General features: G+C 39.1%; 1 protein-coding gene across 9 annotated transcripts in view; it reads left to right on the top strand.

Annotated features, from left to right (window-relative positions):
* The window catches only part of Nrxn3 (neurexin 3), a 1,486,512-nt gene extending 1,470,030 nt beyond the window's left edge, over positions 1 to 16,482 (top strand). For 5 of the 9 annotated variants that reach the window (XM_035445727.1, XM_035445729.1, XM_035445728.1 and 2 more), the window contains one exon: positions 16,181 to 16,482. In XM_035445727.1, the coding sequence (XP_035301618.1) occupies positions 16,181 to 16,482 (302 nt within the window). Of the gene's footprint in view, positions 1 to 15,556 lie in introns of all 9 variants that reach the window. The other 4 variants (XM_035445726.1, XM_035445725.1, XM_035445731.1 and 1 more) reach the window with 2 other exon arrangements.
* Positions 16,483 to 17,030: the final 548 nt, after the last annotated feature.

Here is a 17,030-nt window from a genome sequence, read left to right as displayed (position 1 = left end):
TCACCACAACACATTCTTTGTCACAGTGGTATCGGGAGCTGCAGTATGTCTTGCAGTCAACCCTGTTGCCCAAAAAGATTAACTTGCAAATGTTCATTATAATGAGTCATTGGGCTGGTTCAAGGCTTCTGGCTTCTAATATACCATCAATACTGGACCTTCACCAAATCTCCCCTCAGATATCCTTCGGTTGCCCCAGTCATGGAGATCCTGTGACTATGGTTCCACAGGACTAGTTCCTTCACTCTCTCCAGCAAATCATAAATGGAGTATATGTTGGGGTGTATCGACTCAAAACCCTGGGGGGGAGGCCTGGGTGGTAACCGAGTTGGTCAGCCTGGGCCTCCACAGGGACCCCTCACTCAGGTGAAGGACAGGACCAGATCTCTCCTGCACCCATGCCTTGAGGACCAACTCTCCCATGTCCCCAACGCCAGGGCCAGCTCTCCTGGGACCCTACCATCAGGACCAGCTTCCCTGCACCCACACCATCACCAGTACCACACTGCAGCCTATGAGGGGTGAGACTAGCTCTCCCAGGGCCAGGGCCAGGGCCAGGGCCAGGGCCACATCTCTCCTGTGCTTAGGCCATCTGACCCAGCTCTCTTATGAGGGGTGGGGCTAGCTTTCCAGCTACAGCTTAGCTAGAGGCATGGCATGGTGACTGCCTTCTGTGTACCAGCTCCTGCTCTCTGCTCTCCTCAGTGGTAGGCAGGCCTGGAAAGTGGACAAAAGGTCAGAAGGGATAACCCTAAAGGTCAACTGGAGCTGAACTTGAGGTGCTTCTTAGTTGTTAAAGGTGAAATATTGGGTATGCAGGCAGATAAGGCAAGCTGGAATTCTGAGCAGAATTTTAGATTGGAAATAACTATCCTTCTATCATGTTTGAAGCTAAGGCACTGGACTGGATCACTAGGAAAATTAAGGAACTCTAAATACCTTAGTTATTTTCTAACCTCTGTGACCAACTCCTTTAGAAAATTAGCCCAAGGGGAAGTGGATTGTTTTGCTTGATGGTTTCAGAGCTTAGTCTATTGCCCTGAGTGCTATTGTGTCTGGGCCTATTGTGAGGTAGACATCAGGAGACAGGAGTACATTACAGAAAACACTGTTAGCTCCTTGGGAACAAACTCTAGGGCTAAGTCTAGGAACAGCTAAGAGTTGGTTAGATGATTAAGATCAGGGCAGGAGAATGACAGAAGTTGCTATCTTATACTATGAGAGGTGGAGAGAGAAAGCATTTCGGGTAGAACATTCACTATTGACTACCACAAATTGATTTATTTAAACTTTTGAATAAATGGGTGTTTTATCACACCTATTATGGCATTGGAAGGGACCAATAAGCCATATGCACCCATAAACCCTAAAATCTACACAGAAACAAGACAGGAAGAAGGGGAAGGTGGCCAAGTTCACAACGGAGAGACCCTTCTCACTTGATTTTCCTCCTTTTTCATGTTGTGTGTATCTTTCTTCTTGATTAAAGAAACTAGTGTCAGAGAAATGGCATTTTTAGCTATCTCCCACCCTCCCAGCTTCCCAAAACAGGGCTCTAAATCTTACCAAACCATTGTACATTTGTATTTCAGTTCAGCAATATCCATAGTAAATATGTCTATATTAAACAGATTAAAAATGGAAGAGAAGCATAAAAATTCAACCTGTGCATTATGGAAATTATACTTACCCTGGATGAAGAAAAGCTCACTCCTCTGCTAGTACCAAATTAGCACTAAAAGAAAACAACAATAACAAAAAAGAAAATGAATGCTTGGCCATTTTTAAATGGATTTTTCTCTCGTGTGCATCCTAACGTATTAAATAATTTTGGAAGAAAAAAAAAGACTAAACTACTGCCTCAACTTTCATTTTCTTGTGTTCTCATTTTACCTTACTGGTCCAGCATTGGTCAGTGTTTGTTTCCAAAGGGTATGGTGAAATTTCTCTCTTTGATTTCATCTGTTTTTGTGTCTTTAATAACACCAGGTCTCAATCTACATAGATTGATAGACAGAGGACCCAGGATCCTTCTGGTCTGTTCTCTTGCTACACAGTAAATATATTCTCATGGAGATACATCTAAATATGACTTCTCCAAAGCTTGTTTCTAACCTACAAGAGTGCAGTAAAGTAACTATAAAATTATGTGTGTCAATAACATATACTCACAATTTAAAGATAAATGAATTAAGCATTAAGAAGATAATGCTGGTGGGCATGTTGGCTCACACCTTTAATCTCAGTATAGAGGCAAATAGAGCTCTGTGAGTTCGAGGGAAACCTGGTCATGGAAGGAAAGAAGTTATCATGCCTGTTATTGTCAGATTTTGAAATTGAGGTTAGACTTGTTTGTTATTGAAGTAAACACTCCAAGGATCACATTTGAAATAACATTGATCTTGATTTCCTGGGACTCAGCTTCCTCTGTTTTATACTGCTGACAGTCTATGAAGACAATAGTAGAAAACATGTACAAAGTCCTTTAGAATCTATAAGCACTTTCACACTGAAAATCTCATTAGTTGTGCTAATCTATTCTATGAAGTACAGTAATTGAGCAGACATCATGATCCTTCCATTGTACATAAGGAAATAGACTCAACAAGTGAAGGAATTTGTTAATATCTAACAATGTATTCTGCAGAACAACTGAGACTAAGTTGTTCTTGACTCAGTCTCTATTTTCTAAATCAGGGTCCTAACATAAATTGAGGCATGTCAGTGATACCATCTTCAATGTCTTTATGGAATCTAGAGACTGGGAGAGGGCAAGGACATAAGCAATTCAAATTATCCAAATAAGAATTTAAATAACTACTGTTTTATTGCAAGTGAAAATAAAAGTAAACAAGAAGACACAATCCTTGCCTTCAAATTTTTTAGGATCTAGTTGAGATTAAGCAAGAAAACAAATTAACTTTATCACTGAGTTTATAGAAATCTATTCAGGATACATTAGGGTCACAAGAAGGATGGAAACAGGGGAATAGACCTAAAGACACATCTTAAAACTTAGATGAATACACTTACTATGAGGTCATCCCTCTCCTCTATCTAAACATTTGCTGCTATCTTACCAATTTTTAAAGCCTAATGCATTCCGTAATATCTTATCCATTCTTATCTGCTCGCTTAAGTTGGAAAATGAATGTGTAGTGAACATAACATCATTAGCCCATAAATACAGTTCTAAGTATTGGATTTGATGGTGTCTGTACTCTCTTTTTCAGCTCAAATAGTCTTTCTCTTTTCCTGTCTACTATAATTGGATCTGGAAATTAAGTCTAGGAAGAAATAATGCATGAAAGTTTTGTTCAGCATTAAAACTAAAATATTACGCATTTTGTATTTTGAAACAAGTGCTATGAATATAGCAAGTTTTGCTATGGTGTGCCTGGGGAAAGAGCTATGACATGTCAGTGTGTAAAAAGGCTCATGCTGTCACAAGGATTGAAGTTATCTTCACATTCTTAGGATTCCACATCTGTATAGAGTCAAAATTTTCATTCTAAGCAAAAGTGTAGTTCAGAATTGAGCTGTTGATTCACACTCAAGCTCCCTCCCCTTCTTTTAGACATAGAAAATCAATCACTTAATAACATATCTGTGTATCTGTAGAAGGGATAGGCATGAAGGCTTTCTTTACAAATCTCCTGCAAGTATTTTGAAAATATTTAAGTATGTGATTGATCAGCTCCTGAGCCATACGTTTTCAAGCTTACAGTGAAGTGATTGAGACATGCCCGCTTCTTCCACTCTCTCCAATATTATAAGTGGATTATAAGTGGGAAAGTTAAATACTTACTGAATAAATGACCAATGGCAAAACCCAAACATCATCATTTGGGTTTTGCCATTGGTCATTTATTTTCTCATGTGGGAGACATGTCTTCTAGAAGGAGAACCTGCTTCCAAGGTGGGTGGGGCTTGCACCTTAGATACCTGAATATATTCTTCAGCTTCTCCAGCTCCACCTCCATCCAATAGTTTAGAAACTTATGCCTTCAGTTCAGGAGAGCTTTCCTTAATGAACTCTGAGCTGTGAAACTCTGTCATTTAGTACTTTTTGTAAGCATTATATTTTACATTTAGATGGGCTATTGGGGCATGCTGAGATAAAAATGGTTGCATGAGAATGTGCTGGTTTAAATCAAATTACTGTATCATTTGTTCTCACTGGCAAATATAACTGAAACACATTATTAAGATTTAGTAGAGTCATAAATATATAACATGTACCTGTTGAAAATATAAAAGTAGTGTTGATAGACAATGAGCAACAAAAAGAAACTATAATATGACTATGAAAAATTTATTTTTAAGGTTCATTAGAGATCAAAGCAGTTTCACATTTAGATACTAATGACTAACTTATATTAGAAAATTTGATATGCTGTCTACATCCAAGTTGTGTTGGCTTCAATTCAAACTATGGCTTCCGTGGATTTAAAAAATGCACACACACACACACACACACACACACACACACACACACACACACACACACACGTATATAATTTGCAAAGTGGCAACCCTAAATTTTAGCAGGTTAAATTGTCTAAACCAATGATTTCTGGAAACCAAGTGGCATCCTACTTGTAAAAGTTTTGAAACAGGCAATTTTGAAATAGGTAAATTACTCCACAGAAATCTTAGGAGACTCAAATTGCTGCTATATCCCTGAAAGCACCACCCATTATCCTGGAATCTGAGTGCCTCAGATGGGTCTCATTTTTCTACTTTTGCACTTAGACAAGCTTTGTTTCCTGCCTACAATAGTTACATGTGAGACCAAAAGAAGTGTATGTGAATATTACCAAAAGAATTCTTATGAAAGTTATTTGATGTTCTTATAACCAGTCACCTTAGCACTTCCCATATTTTCTTATAAAGTAAAATTCACTGTGAAAACTTTCAGTCAAAAGCTCAACCAAATGACAACAAGGGTTTTTCTTTTATTATAATATTGGGATTATCTTCCTTCCACATTAAATCATTGCAGCTGCACTTTGTGAAGTTCTGAAAATAATGATTAACATTATTAAACCAGAGACTAAAAATCTTGGTATGGACTGACCCATGGGGACACATTACTACAATTCTGTTTAAAATAAAATAATAAAAGGGGCGTCTCCTAGGGGGCAGAAGTTGGCCTCATTTTCAAAATGCATTTGATTTGTCGAAGTCACCCAAAGGGGTTCTTTGAAGTGGTTGGAATTGGCTGTCAGAACCAAGCGCTCTCAAGTGTCTTGCCTTTGGGGTTCACCTACCCGGGTTTCCCAGTCCTTGGTTGAACATTAAAGTTCTCACAGGGATATAATGCTGATTATAACTTTAGTAATCTCTTCCAGTAGGGGCTGAGGTCATTTCTAAAATTCCCTTTCTTTATATCCTTTCTATAGTATCTTTCTCTCAATGCTTCTACACATACCACACAAATACAATTACATACACATGGAAGACATTCACTTGCTCTTGTCTACTTTTCTGGATGTGGATCAGATGTAATGTTTTGTCTCTTAAATTAGTCTCTAGAAGACTGACACCATCTCCTTCATGCATAATGCACCCTGATCATGGCCATTAAGAGACACTGATGCTGATAATGTCTTCTTTAGAGCACAGCAAAGTTTTGACATTGTTACTATAAGTAAAAGAAATTCTTCTGCTCACTAGGGTTATTTTAACATCCTATTGTAAACCAGGATAGTCTGTCAGTTTAAAAAGAAACAAAACATGAATGCTCATGAAAACATGTTACCTACTGTCATCTTGGTACACTTCCCAGGCAAGTTTCCAGAAGCACAGTTGGGAACTGCTACACTTTATTCCAATTCTTGTCATTACAGGCTTAGATTTGCATTCGTACACCACACACACACACACACACACACACACACACACACACACACACACACACACACACACGCACGCACGCACACGCACACGCACACACACACACACACACTATACACACTGCACTTGACAAGAAGTCCTGTGATGTATTTCACCCCTACTGGAAAAGCATGAAACAAAATTCAGTTCCTTTCTCCCACCCCAAATTGGTTTTGTCTTGCTGACCTCTCTGCCTAACCCAGCTCTTTGTTCTGTTTTTCTATTTTCCCTAAATGCAACTTACTTTAAGCATGTGTTAACTTGATTGACATCCCGACCATTCACGGGTGATAGACAATATCTGCCTTCTCTTTTAACTGTCTACTTAGGACGTACATCCAGACTGCACGCCCTTTTTATTTTTTTAGAAAAACAAAAATCAAAATGCAACCTTCAAAGAAAAATCTGAATTTGCTTTCAATTTTGGCTGTCACAAAAAGGGGAAGCACCTTATCCAAATCTTAAACAAACAAATAAAAACCAGTGAAAAACAACAACATGACTATAATGCTGTGTCCCCTGACTGCTCTGTCTGTGCCTTCTCAGTGTGTGCATCTGGTTGTTCATCTCTTTTAAGAAAATCTTTTTTTTTTGGTTATTTTCTGCCTTCTTGTTTGGAAATTAAATGTTTTGTATTATATATATCTATATATATATCAATGTATTTCTTTTTAATTGCTAGATCTTATCTTTAGACTTGATTTTATCCAAAATAATGAGAAAAAAGTTACGAATTGTTTTCTGCAGTTTTTTCCCACTCTTTCTTTAAATGTGGAACAACTTCAGCTGTAGAACCCCACAGCCGCATTTTTCTGATAAGCCAGTCTCACTGGCAGTAGTACAGATCACGGGTGGCTTGTGGAAAGTGGATGATGCCATTTGGAACATACCATTTCGGTAAAGACGAGTTATTAGTGGCCTGGTATGTGGGCTCTCTGTTCAGCATAACTTCTCACCATCTCTGTGCATCTCTCAACACCCAGCTGTAGATGGGGCTGTGTGGCTGCCGATGAAGTTGTTCAACTGGAATGCATAACTCTAGTCTCCTTAATTTTGCTTTTAATCTTTTGATCTGATTAGTAATATTATTTCATGTACTTTGTCTATTTTGAGTAGGAGAGAAAAAAATGTTTAAGTGTTTTCATGATTGAAAATCTTATGATGAAACTGTAATGATTTTGGAGTAATTGCATGTTGAAGAAGTTGCAGCTTAGGGTGTGTGAGATTGTCAGTGTTAGAGTTCTGTTCTTGATTTCCGTAGATGGGCATGTGTAGGCTCATTTGTTTTTGTATATTGCCCATCCCTTCCTTACAGCCAGAAGCTCTAATGCAGCTAGATCACTCCGTGCCGCCCTTACATGGACATGGCGACTCACTTACACATTTACTCCTATCATCGTCATCTCCTGTGTAGTACACTCATAGATATTACCCTCCCTTTTTCCGCATCCTTCCTTCCCATACTCCCCCTTTCTTTAGCATTGTTAAAATTTATGTGCTGTCATCCATTCCCCTAAATTAAGGAAAATCTAAAATTTGTCAAAAAGACGACTAAAAACTAAATATATAATCTGAAAACTTACAATGAAGAAATTCATTCAAAACCCTATAGATGCATAGATTTTTTAAAAGGCAAATTATAAAGTAATTTTTTTTCATTTTCAATCATAGCAATCAGAATTATTTTAAATTTAAAATCAATGCCGCCCTAAGTCCCCCAAAGTAAAACTTGTTAAAGTGCAGATTTTTTTTCTTTTCATGTTATGTGGTGTGAATGTATGTGTTGTTGCCTCCCTGTATCACCCTCTGTTGTAAATTACTATATTTGAAAAATTAGAGATTTTGCTCAAAAGTTTTTAAGAAATGACAACAACAACAACAAAAAAGCAAGTGACAAGAATGTGGCAATTCTATTTGTCCGAGAGCATTCTTACACAACTTTCTTTTGTAAATTTTTCTTTCATGCCAAAAAACATGCGGGCAATTTGTTGATGTAAGTTGACTATAAATTAATATGGTATGCTTTTCTGTTATAATTTCAATTATTTTGCCTATGTGGAAATATTCTCTCTCTCTCTCTCTCTCTCTCTCTCTCTCTCTCTCTCTCTCTTCCCCAAAACAGCTTCGTTTGCTTTGTGTTCTTATATTGTGAATGCCTTGGTATTATTTGCTATCCTTCTGCTTGATTTGTTTTGTTTTGGCTATGGCATTGCTTTTATTTTCTACTATATATGATTTTGAAAACTATATTAAGTATTTTATTTTATTTGTGTCCTTTTGCTTAATTTTCACTGTTCTGGTTTGTGCTGAATTGCATCCCCTAATCAATAGCAATTCTACTTTGAGTTAAAGAAGATAGATACCTAGTCCTTATCAACCTCAAGAAAACTGGTCTCTGCCTGAACTTAATCTTAACCATTAACTTTAAAGTCTTTACAGGATTGGTTATTCTAAAGTGGGATATTCAAATTGACTACAACATATGGGAGGCTTGTACCCCAGAAAAAAATGGGTTGGAGTTATTTCCAAATGTCAGTGGTAATTTCATCCTAAATTTAATTCCTTGGATGATATTCAGGGAAATCAGCCCTTTATTCTATTTTCTTTTGGAAAGTGGAAATAAGGTACTCTCAAGTGACTATGTTAGAGTGGTTTTCCAGGATTTCACTATCATCTTCACCACAGACAACAAAATCAATTTTACTCATAATAAAGGCATCAGGAATCCCAGGTGTTTACAGTGTTATGCTCTGATATTGACGCCTTGTAAAGTATACAACCAACTTCTGACCAAACCACATTGCATCATGCACACACACAGAGGAAGGCTCAAGCATCCCTACTCCCTTCTCCTCCCTATCTTTACCTTTCCTCTCCTTTGTCTCCTTCCCTTCCCTCCTTTCTATTCATCCTGAAGGATTTAAACAGGTAAGCTTCATAGGGAGTCTATGATTGGTTTAAGAAGACACAGGGTGGTTCTCCTATTTCAACTTTTACTTAGAAAGGATCTGGGTAAGTATCATAAGTATCACCCTGGTGCAACTCTGGATTGAGAAAAATGCCTTGATCTTGAGTCATTTGGATCAGTGCAACAACTGCACACCAGAAATGCAGGCCTGGTACAGAGCATCATGCAATCTGAAGTCACTTGTTTCAACTTTAACTCTAGATATCACTGTTATCTGGAACTGTCATAAGAATAAAAGACCTATTTCTAGCCTGGCAACTTCAATGAATGGGCTCTTTCCACCTCAGTTCAAGTGATTTTGTGCTGCTTGACATGTTGAATACTATTTCAGGTTTAAAAACTAGAATTCCCCCGAAAAGGGGCGTTCATATACCAAATTGTATTAAAAGCTTTTATGTTTGTTGAACAAGCCACCCATCTTATCAGAGGTTAATCCTTTATTTTCAAATACAAGATCTTTGAATGAAAATGACTCTTTCCACAACGTCTGATTTAAAATTTCCTCTAGAATCCTGGGTAGTTATGTCTCTGCTATGAAACCATTGCATTAAAAATGACAGAGAAACTGATCAATGATTGGAGTTTTTGCAGTTCAAACACATTAATAAAACTAGTAAAAGCCTTTCTGAGTGGCACTAGTCACTACAGTAAATACTCAGTTTATGGTGGCTTGCAATAGGCTCTGTTATTTATTCCCAATTTCTTGGAGTTGAAGAAATGTAGACAAGTCATGTGGCTCATGAGTCTAATTCCAATGCTAGCAAAAGTCTAAACAGACTGACTTCAAAACCAAAGCTCTTAAGTAGGAAGCAAATGAAAACTTCACCTGGCATTCTCCAGTTTACTACACCTAATTATATCAAGCAACTGTGGCTTATCTTTCTTAAACACATGTAAAAGTAAAATAAGAAAAAGAAAAGAAGAAAGATTTGGTAACCTTTCAGAATTAAACCATTTCCAGATACACCATTTGCTATTTGGGGGGGGGCTTTACTTAAAGAATTTCATCATGTTAAATATAAATTATGACCCATTGAGAAATTTGAGCTTTACTGGTATTTTCTCCACCAAGTACTGCCTATGTTTTTCTAGGTACTTTTTTTTTCTCCTGAAGGTCATCAATGTAGAGTTATTTAATAGTTAACAACATTGTTGAAGTACTCATTCCTATGACAGGAAATATGTAAATGAGTGTCTTAATGTAGCAAATGGATTAGAATAATGAAAATCAGAGATAAAGTAAAGAGCCCAAAGGGACATAACAGAATTCCAGCAATAGGAGCATGGGGTCCTCTCTAGAGGCTCTCTGCTTAGCATCATTGTTTTTGTAATTTTGTGACCTCTCAAGAGTCAGCTGTCTCCAGAGAGACAAAGGCTGGAGCCAAATTGAAACTTCATGCTGTCATGCTGTTTTTGGACATATTTTTTTTATTTTTGGAGACCCACTATGTTCACCATCCCCAACAACATCCTCACAGTTCAAAAGAGTTCTACTGAATTTTTAATACACTGTCTTTTGCGATGTCAGACAGACCCTTTGCTAGATATCAGCTCCGGAAGCATGAATTATATATCTATAAATACACCCATAGAGCAAAAAAGCAGGGCAGCCTTCAGGGCTAAAATAGACCTTTTATATCCCTAAGGAGCTCTCCAGTTTAAGGAAAAGCACAGCCTTGTCCAAAAAAACAAAAACAAAAACAAATGTATAGTCCTGATTTTAAGATGCTAACACTGAAGAATACAGATAGTTCTTGTTCTAAACTTGTTCTTGTTCCAGAAATGGCATAGAAAATTAGGATTTTGATGTAGTCCAGACTTTATATCACCCTGCCTGTTAGTTTTAGACTCACTAATTGTGTGAACACTTTTCTAAGGTTATACACAGGGCTGATAATTGTACATAGTCTTTGTGACAGAAGAGCATATTATTAGCTATTTCATCACTCCTGACCCTTCAACTCATATGAAGAGTATGCCCTTGGATTATTTGACATGGAGGATTGGTTCTGGACACCCCTCTTATTCCAGTATTTGTGTGTTTAAGTCCCCGGGAGACAGACTTCTGGCCATGCTTGTAAGAGATTATTTTGATTGTGTTGATCATTCCCTGGGGCAGTATCTTGGATTTTATAAAAGCAGGAAGTAAACTGAACACAAGCATTCATTATTACTGATTATGGATGGAATGTGACCAGCATCGTGAAGCTCCTGACTGTCCTGGGGGACCAGGCTTGTGAACCAAGTGCCTTTTACCTGCTGTCATGTGGCTAGCCTATACCTCCATGATGGGCTGTAACCTGGAACTCTGAGCCGAAATGAACTCTTCCTCCTCTAAATGGCTTTTGTAAGAATACTTTATCACAGTAACAGAGAGGGGAAAAAAGACAGCCCCTTATACAAAATGGTACTGTCATCCAGGTATGTTAGCATATGACCATTATCCTGGCTACTTGGAAGGCAAGAGCTCTTATTGAGCCCAGAAGTCTGAGAGCAGCTTGGGGAACATATCTAGATCCAATGTTCAAATCAAAAAAGAGGCATAATCTTCATAGAACCTCTACATAGATTCCTTGGTCTTTAAATCTTCTCTAATAGCAAATGCAATGTATATTCTGTGCAGAGTTGTTAGACTATACATTCTAACAACTGTTCAGGGCAGACACTTTGGGGGGGGGCAGCTAGGTGCATTTTCTATCTGCAGTCACATTAATCCTTGACTGTGGAGTCCATAAATACAGAGGGCTGAGTACACACTGTACTCATCTCAATTCCTAAAGACAAGATTGCTTATTAAAATTGATTGCAGAGCAAGGGAGATGGGCAGTGCCCACAAGTTCTTGCTGTGTGACTATGAGGAGCTGACTTCATATCCCAACATCTTCTATAAAGTGAATGGGGTTCCATGTGTGTGCCTGTAACTGCAGCACTGTGGAGGGCTGGGACAGGAGAATCTCTGGGGCTTGCCAGTTGCCTGCCTAGTGGTGGAACTTGAGCTCCAGGTTCAGGGAGAGACTCTTCCTCAGAGAAATAAGGCAGAGAGTTATAGAGGATACCTGCACTGTGTACAGACACTCACACCCCTCCACACACATGAATATATGCTACACACATCAATCACACACACACACACTCTCATATACTAAATAAATAAGTTATTAAGTAAGTAAGTGATTAAAATCAATTATATGTCCAACCCACATACCTATTCCAGGTAGTTCTCATGTCTAAAATTACCTGAATGTTTTCTCCTATTCTGTTATGATTCCCATTTGTAGTAATGGTTCTCCCATCCCACGCAGCTTTATTTCAAACTCCAGGCAGTCTTCCAATTCCTGGCAAAGCCTAGAGAGAAGACTGTAAAAGCTTCTACAATTTGAAGCGAGTACAAACCAGAATATTTTGGCTTCAAGTTTTCCTGGCAGAGGGCATCCTTTCTAATGTCTTATCAGGACAATCAGGATTAGTAACAAAACATTGAAGAAAGGAAAGTTGGATAGTTTTGAAAGATTTTTGTATCTTGCTTAAGATACAATACCCATCCTTTTATTTATTTATTATTAAGAAAAATCATTCTCACTTCACTTTGGAAAGAACCAACCTGTTAGAAACTGTACGTTCTCAAGCATTGGAACCTTCTGTTACTACCAAGGGGAAAAGGTGGATTTTGACTTTTTGCAAATGAATGTCCTCTTCGTGAAGATGGAGATGTTGATCTCACTTGAAGGGCCAAGAATTGGCATTTATATTTAAATGACTTGCTTCCCAACAAGTAGATATTCTTCCTCCTCAACTCAGTTTCCTCCCTTGCTGACAGAACATACAACTCAGTTTTTATGTTGGTAATGAAGCCCTGTTCCAGTTAACCTGGATTTAAAAGACGAAGGCTAGCCACAAGGCAGCAGGTAAAAGTACTTGGTTCACAAGCCTGACCCTGAAATCCACCAAAATATAGAGTCCGTGTATGGCATTGTTATCTCTGTACTGCCACAGGTGGAGACTGGACAGGAGAGTCACCTGGAAGCTTGAGGACCAGCTAGCCTAGAGTGCACACAGCAGCAAAAGAAGAAAGTCTGCCTCAAAAGTGGAGAAATTCAGAACCATTGTTATTCTAACTGTAACACAGAGGCTGTGGCACACGTTTGCCGCCCCCACCACACACACACACACACACACACACACACACAGAGAGAGAGAGAGAGAGAGAGAGAGAGAGAGAGAGAGAGAGAGAGAGAGAGCATTTTTCTAAATTGAAAACAAAACAAAAACCCAGTCTTGCTCTCCTCTGGAAAGTAAATTTGCCCATCTTTCCGCTGGCTACAAGCCTCCATCCAACACTGCCCCCTTCCCAGATCACGGTGAATGCATACAGCACATGCACCCCTCTACCCACCACTAAAAACATTAGAAAAAAAATAGTTCGTGCAGGATTAGTTTTTAGGACTAGCTTACCTTTAGGGAATTGTGCTCCAAATCCCATTTATAAAAACTAGCAAAAGTGTGTAAATTATGTATTAACTAAGTCGAGGGGTATATGAATTATATATGTTCATGATGTTAAAAAAAAAAAGGCATACTGGTCCAGCACAACAAACCTGAAGCTCTGAAAACCCTGCAAGGATCACTTTATATCGGTTCAAACTCTGAGCACTAGAATATAGGAACACAAGTTTTGAGACTCCAGACCATAGACCATCTTGAGGTTATCCGGAAGACACTTGCTTTACTTCTTTCCCTTCATAAAATAACATTGTCTGTATAGGTGAGAAATAATCACACAACTTTCCATTGTCCTTCCCCTTCCAAATGATTCTCAGAACTTATGTGAGTATCTCTCTGACCAACTGTCTCTTTCTGTGGAACACAGTTGTTGGCTACATAGGAAGGCAGCCAAAGGGTTTTGCAGTGTCTGCCACCAGGCCTCCCTTTTAACATACCTGGAACCTGGTTGGCACAGATGCAGTATTTTTGAAACATGGATGGTGTCTTTAAAGATACATGGTGTAGGATGATGAATGGAAGAGTCCTAGGAATGGATCCTTATAGGAGGAATCTTGGCAAACTGTAAACTTGAAGGTCTGACTCTCTGGAATATCCCTGAAACTGTGCAGTATTGAACCTTCTGCAAATCCCAGTCTGGCTTTGTTGCTGATAGAGGAGGGTACTTGAACAATGGATATATTTAGTAACAGAAGCTCAAATACTAGGCATCCTATCTCAGTAAATAACTATGAAGAGCAGTACATACAAGGGCATTAAATCCAACTCAGAAAGAGCCCTTTGACAGTATTGTATCAGCATCTCAACTTCCTAGCTGGAGAGTAAAATTATGTCAGCCATTTTTGTTAGACCACAGATACTGTTCCTGTAGATAGGAAACAGTCACATCACATATCCTACCCACTACCTTCCTGAATTATCTAAATCCAGAGACCTCTCCCTTGCTCTTAAGCTCAGAGAACCCTCCTCAGCTCTAAAGTAGATGAAAATAGAGAATCTCTCTTGCTCTGTGGGTTGCTTGCTGTTGAATGTCTCAGCTTTTCTACGGCAAGAAGCCAGTTACTAAAAGATATTCTACCTGAAACCTGTCTCAGCACATCTCTTTACAGGATTTGAAAAAGAGTCTATGATTGAAAACAATGTTAAGTTATGGCTAGAATATATTTGCCTAGAACTAATGCTGTGAGAGGATGTGAGCTGTGACTTCCTGAGGTTGATCAGCTCCAATTCAAAAGAGATGCCAAAGAGACTTTGCTTTGTTGACATAGGAGGAAAATTTTGGCCTTACAATAAAAAGGGCAACTTCCTTGGCAGAATATTTGTTGCAGCTGTGATTTGCAAAACACTGCATTTTTGTGACCAGTGTTTAATAATGATATAATAATGAAGCTCTCTGGGCAAACTAGAATCCACTTTGCAAAGTCAATTTTTTTCAAACTAACTCAAGTTTCCAGCCATTCATGGATTTCCGGGCTGGGTGTTTTTTAAAATGGAGCTTCTAGCTCAGCATATATTTCATATGCCATAAAAGCTTTGTGTAGATAGATCTTTTGCTAATGCAAGGCAAGTTGTCATTTTAAGGGTCAAGGGACTTTCTAGAGAAGCATAGTCAAAAGGTGCCTGTCAGATGAACATTTAAACCTGTTGTTTGTCCCTTCACTTAGCTAACGGGAAATTTTTCAAGCTCTTTGTTCTTGATCTTGGTCTTCGTAATATGGAAAATAGATGGATTTCATGCTCATGGGAAATAGTAGGTAGGAACCAGAAAGCAATAGAGAAATATTGCACATGTGTTGGTTGATACATGCATAAATAAAGCTCACTGGGTATTTGTATATACCCACACATGAAGTCTTGGTAATAATTCTAAGAACATAATTAATCCAAAGTCATCTCACCAGCAGATCCTGGAACCAGCCTGTTTGAATTTTGCTACTATAAATCACTTGAGAGTATCTTTCAAATCTAAGACACTTATTTCAAGGTGCCAAATTTTGGGGGCACAGAGGCATATAATTGGTGCTATATCAACCTGGAATAATAAGGTCATAGCCAGAAAATACCCCTATGCAGATTCAGGTCATTTTATAGTAATTTCAGAGGCATAACCTCTGCCCTGCATTCATTAGAGTGACTCTGAAATGTGTTTATGCCTGTACTAATTCTGTCTTTTTTTCTTTTCAATCCCAGGAGGTGAATTAGTTATTCCTCTTCTTGTAGAAGACCCTTTAGCTACCCCTCCTATTGCTACACGTGTACCCTCCATTACACTCCCCCCTACCTTCCGCCCCCTCCTCACCATTATTGAGACCACCAAAGATTCCCTGTCCATGACCTCTGAGGCGGGGTTACCTTGCTTGTCGGACCAAGGCAGCGAAGGTTGTGATGATGATGGCTTGGTGATATCTGGGTATGGCTCAGGGGAAACCTTTGACTCTAACCTGCCCCCTACTGATGATGAAGATTTTTACACCACCTTCTCCTTGGTAACAGATAAGAGTCTTTCCACTTCAATCTTCGAAGGTGGCTACAAAGCACATGCGCCCAAGTGGGAATCCAAGGACTTTAGACCTAACAAAGTCTCGGAAACTAGTAGAACTACAACCACATCTTTGTCCCCTGAGCTGATCCGCTTCACAGCGTCCTCCTCGTCTGGGATGGTGCCCAAATTGCCAGCTGGCAAAATGAATAACCGTGATCTCAAACCCCAGCCTGATATAGTCTTGCTTCCGTTGCCCACTGCCTATGAGCTAGACAGCACCAAACTGAAGAGCCCACTAATTACTTCCCCCATGTTCCGTAATGTGCCCACAGCAAACCCCACGGAGCCAGGAATCAGACGGGTTCCGGGGGCCTCAGAGGTGATCCGGGAGTCCAGCAGTACAACAGGGATGGTCGTCGGCATTGTGGCTGCTGCCGCCCTCTGCATCTTGATCCTCCTGTACGCCATGTACAAGTACAGGAACAGGGACGAGGGGTCCTATCAAGTGGATGAGACGAGGAACTACATCAGCAACTCGGCCCAGAGCAACGGCACGCTCATGAAGGAGAAGCAAGCCAGCTCCAAGAGCGGCCATAAGAAACAGAAAAACAAGGACAAGGAGTATTATGTGTAAACATGACACCTATCGTATGTGAATTTAAAACAGAATTATTTATATACACACACCCGAGTACTTTGACAATGAGATTTAACTTGTTGGATGTGTTCTGTGAGACGGGTTATACCACGACTATGGTGGGGAAAGCCATTTTTAAAAGGACACATACGATGGTGTATCTCTCTGAAATTCTGCCATGCTGCGAGGTTGCAGCCATGGCCCGAGACAGAAAGTTCTCTCTGCCCTGCTGTATCATAAAGCACACACTTAGCACCCTGGAGCAAGCCCACGACTCCATGTGACTTTGGAAGCTTCTTTCTCTCCAGGACCTTTTGAAAGGGGTAGAAGACTATATATGGCTTACTTGTTCCATAGCTGCAAGTGAGTCTATAACGATGTTTGTGAATCTTGACTGTAACAATGTTGGGTTATTTTTTGTTTGTTTAATTATGTAAAAAAGCAAAAAAAACCAAAAAAATGAGAAAAGAAAAATGCGTTAAAAAAAATCAAAAACAAAACAATACAAAAAACCCAGAAATACCTTTATCTGGTTCTGGCCAGTG

This window comes from Cricetulus griseus, chromosome 5 (assembly GCF_003668045.3).
Source record: "Cricetulus griseus strain 17A/GY chromosome 5, alternate assembly CriGri-PICRH-1.0, whole genome shotgun sequence".
In the NCBI taxonomy this organism is placed as follows: Eukaryota; Metazoa; Chordata; class Mammalia; order Rodentia; family Cricetidae; genus Cricetulus; species Cricetulus griseus.
This window is presented reverse-complemented; position numbering and strand designations above follow the sequence as displayed.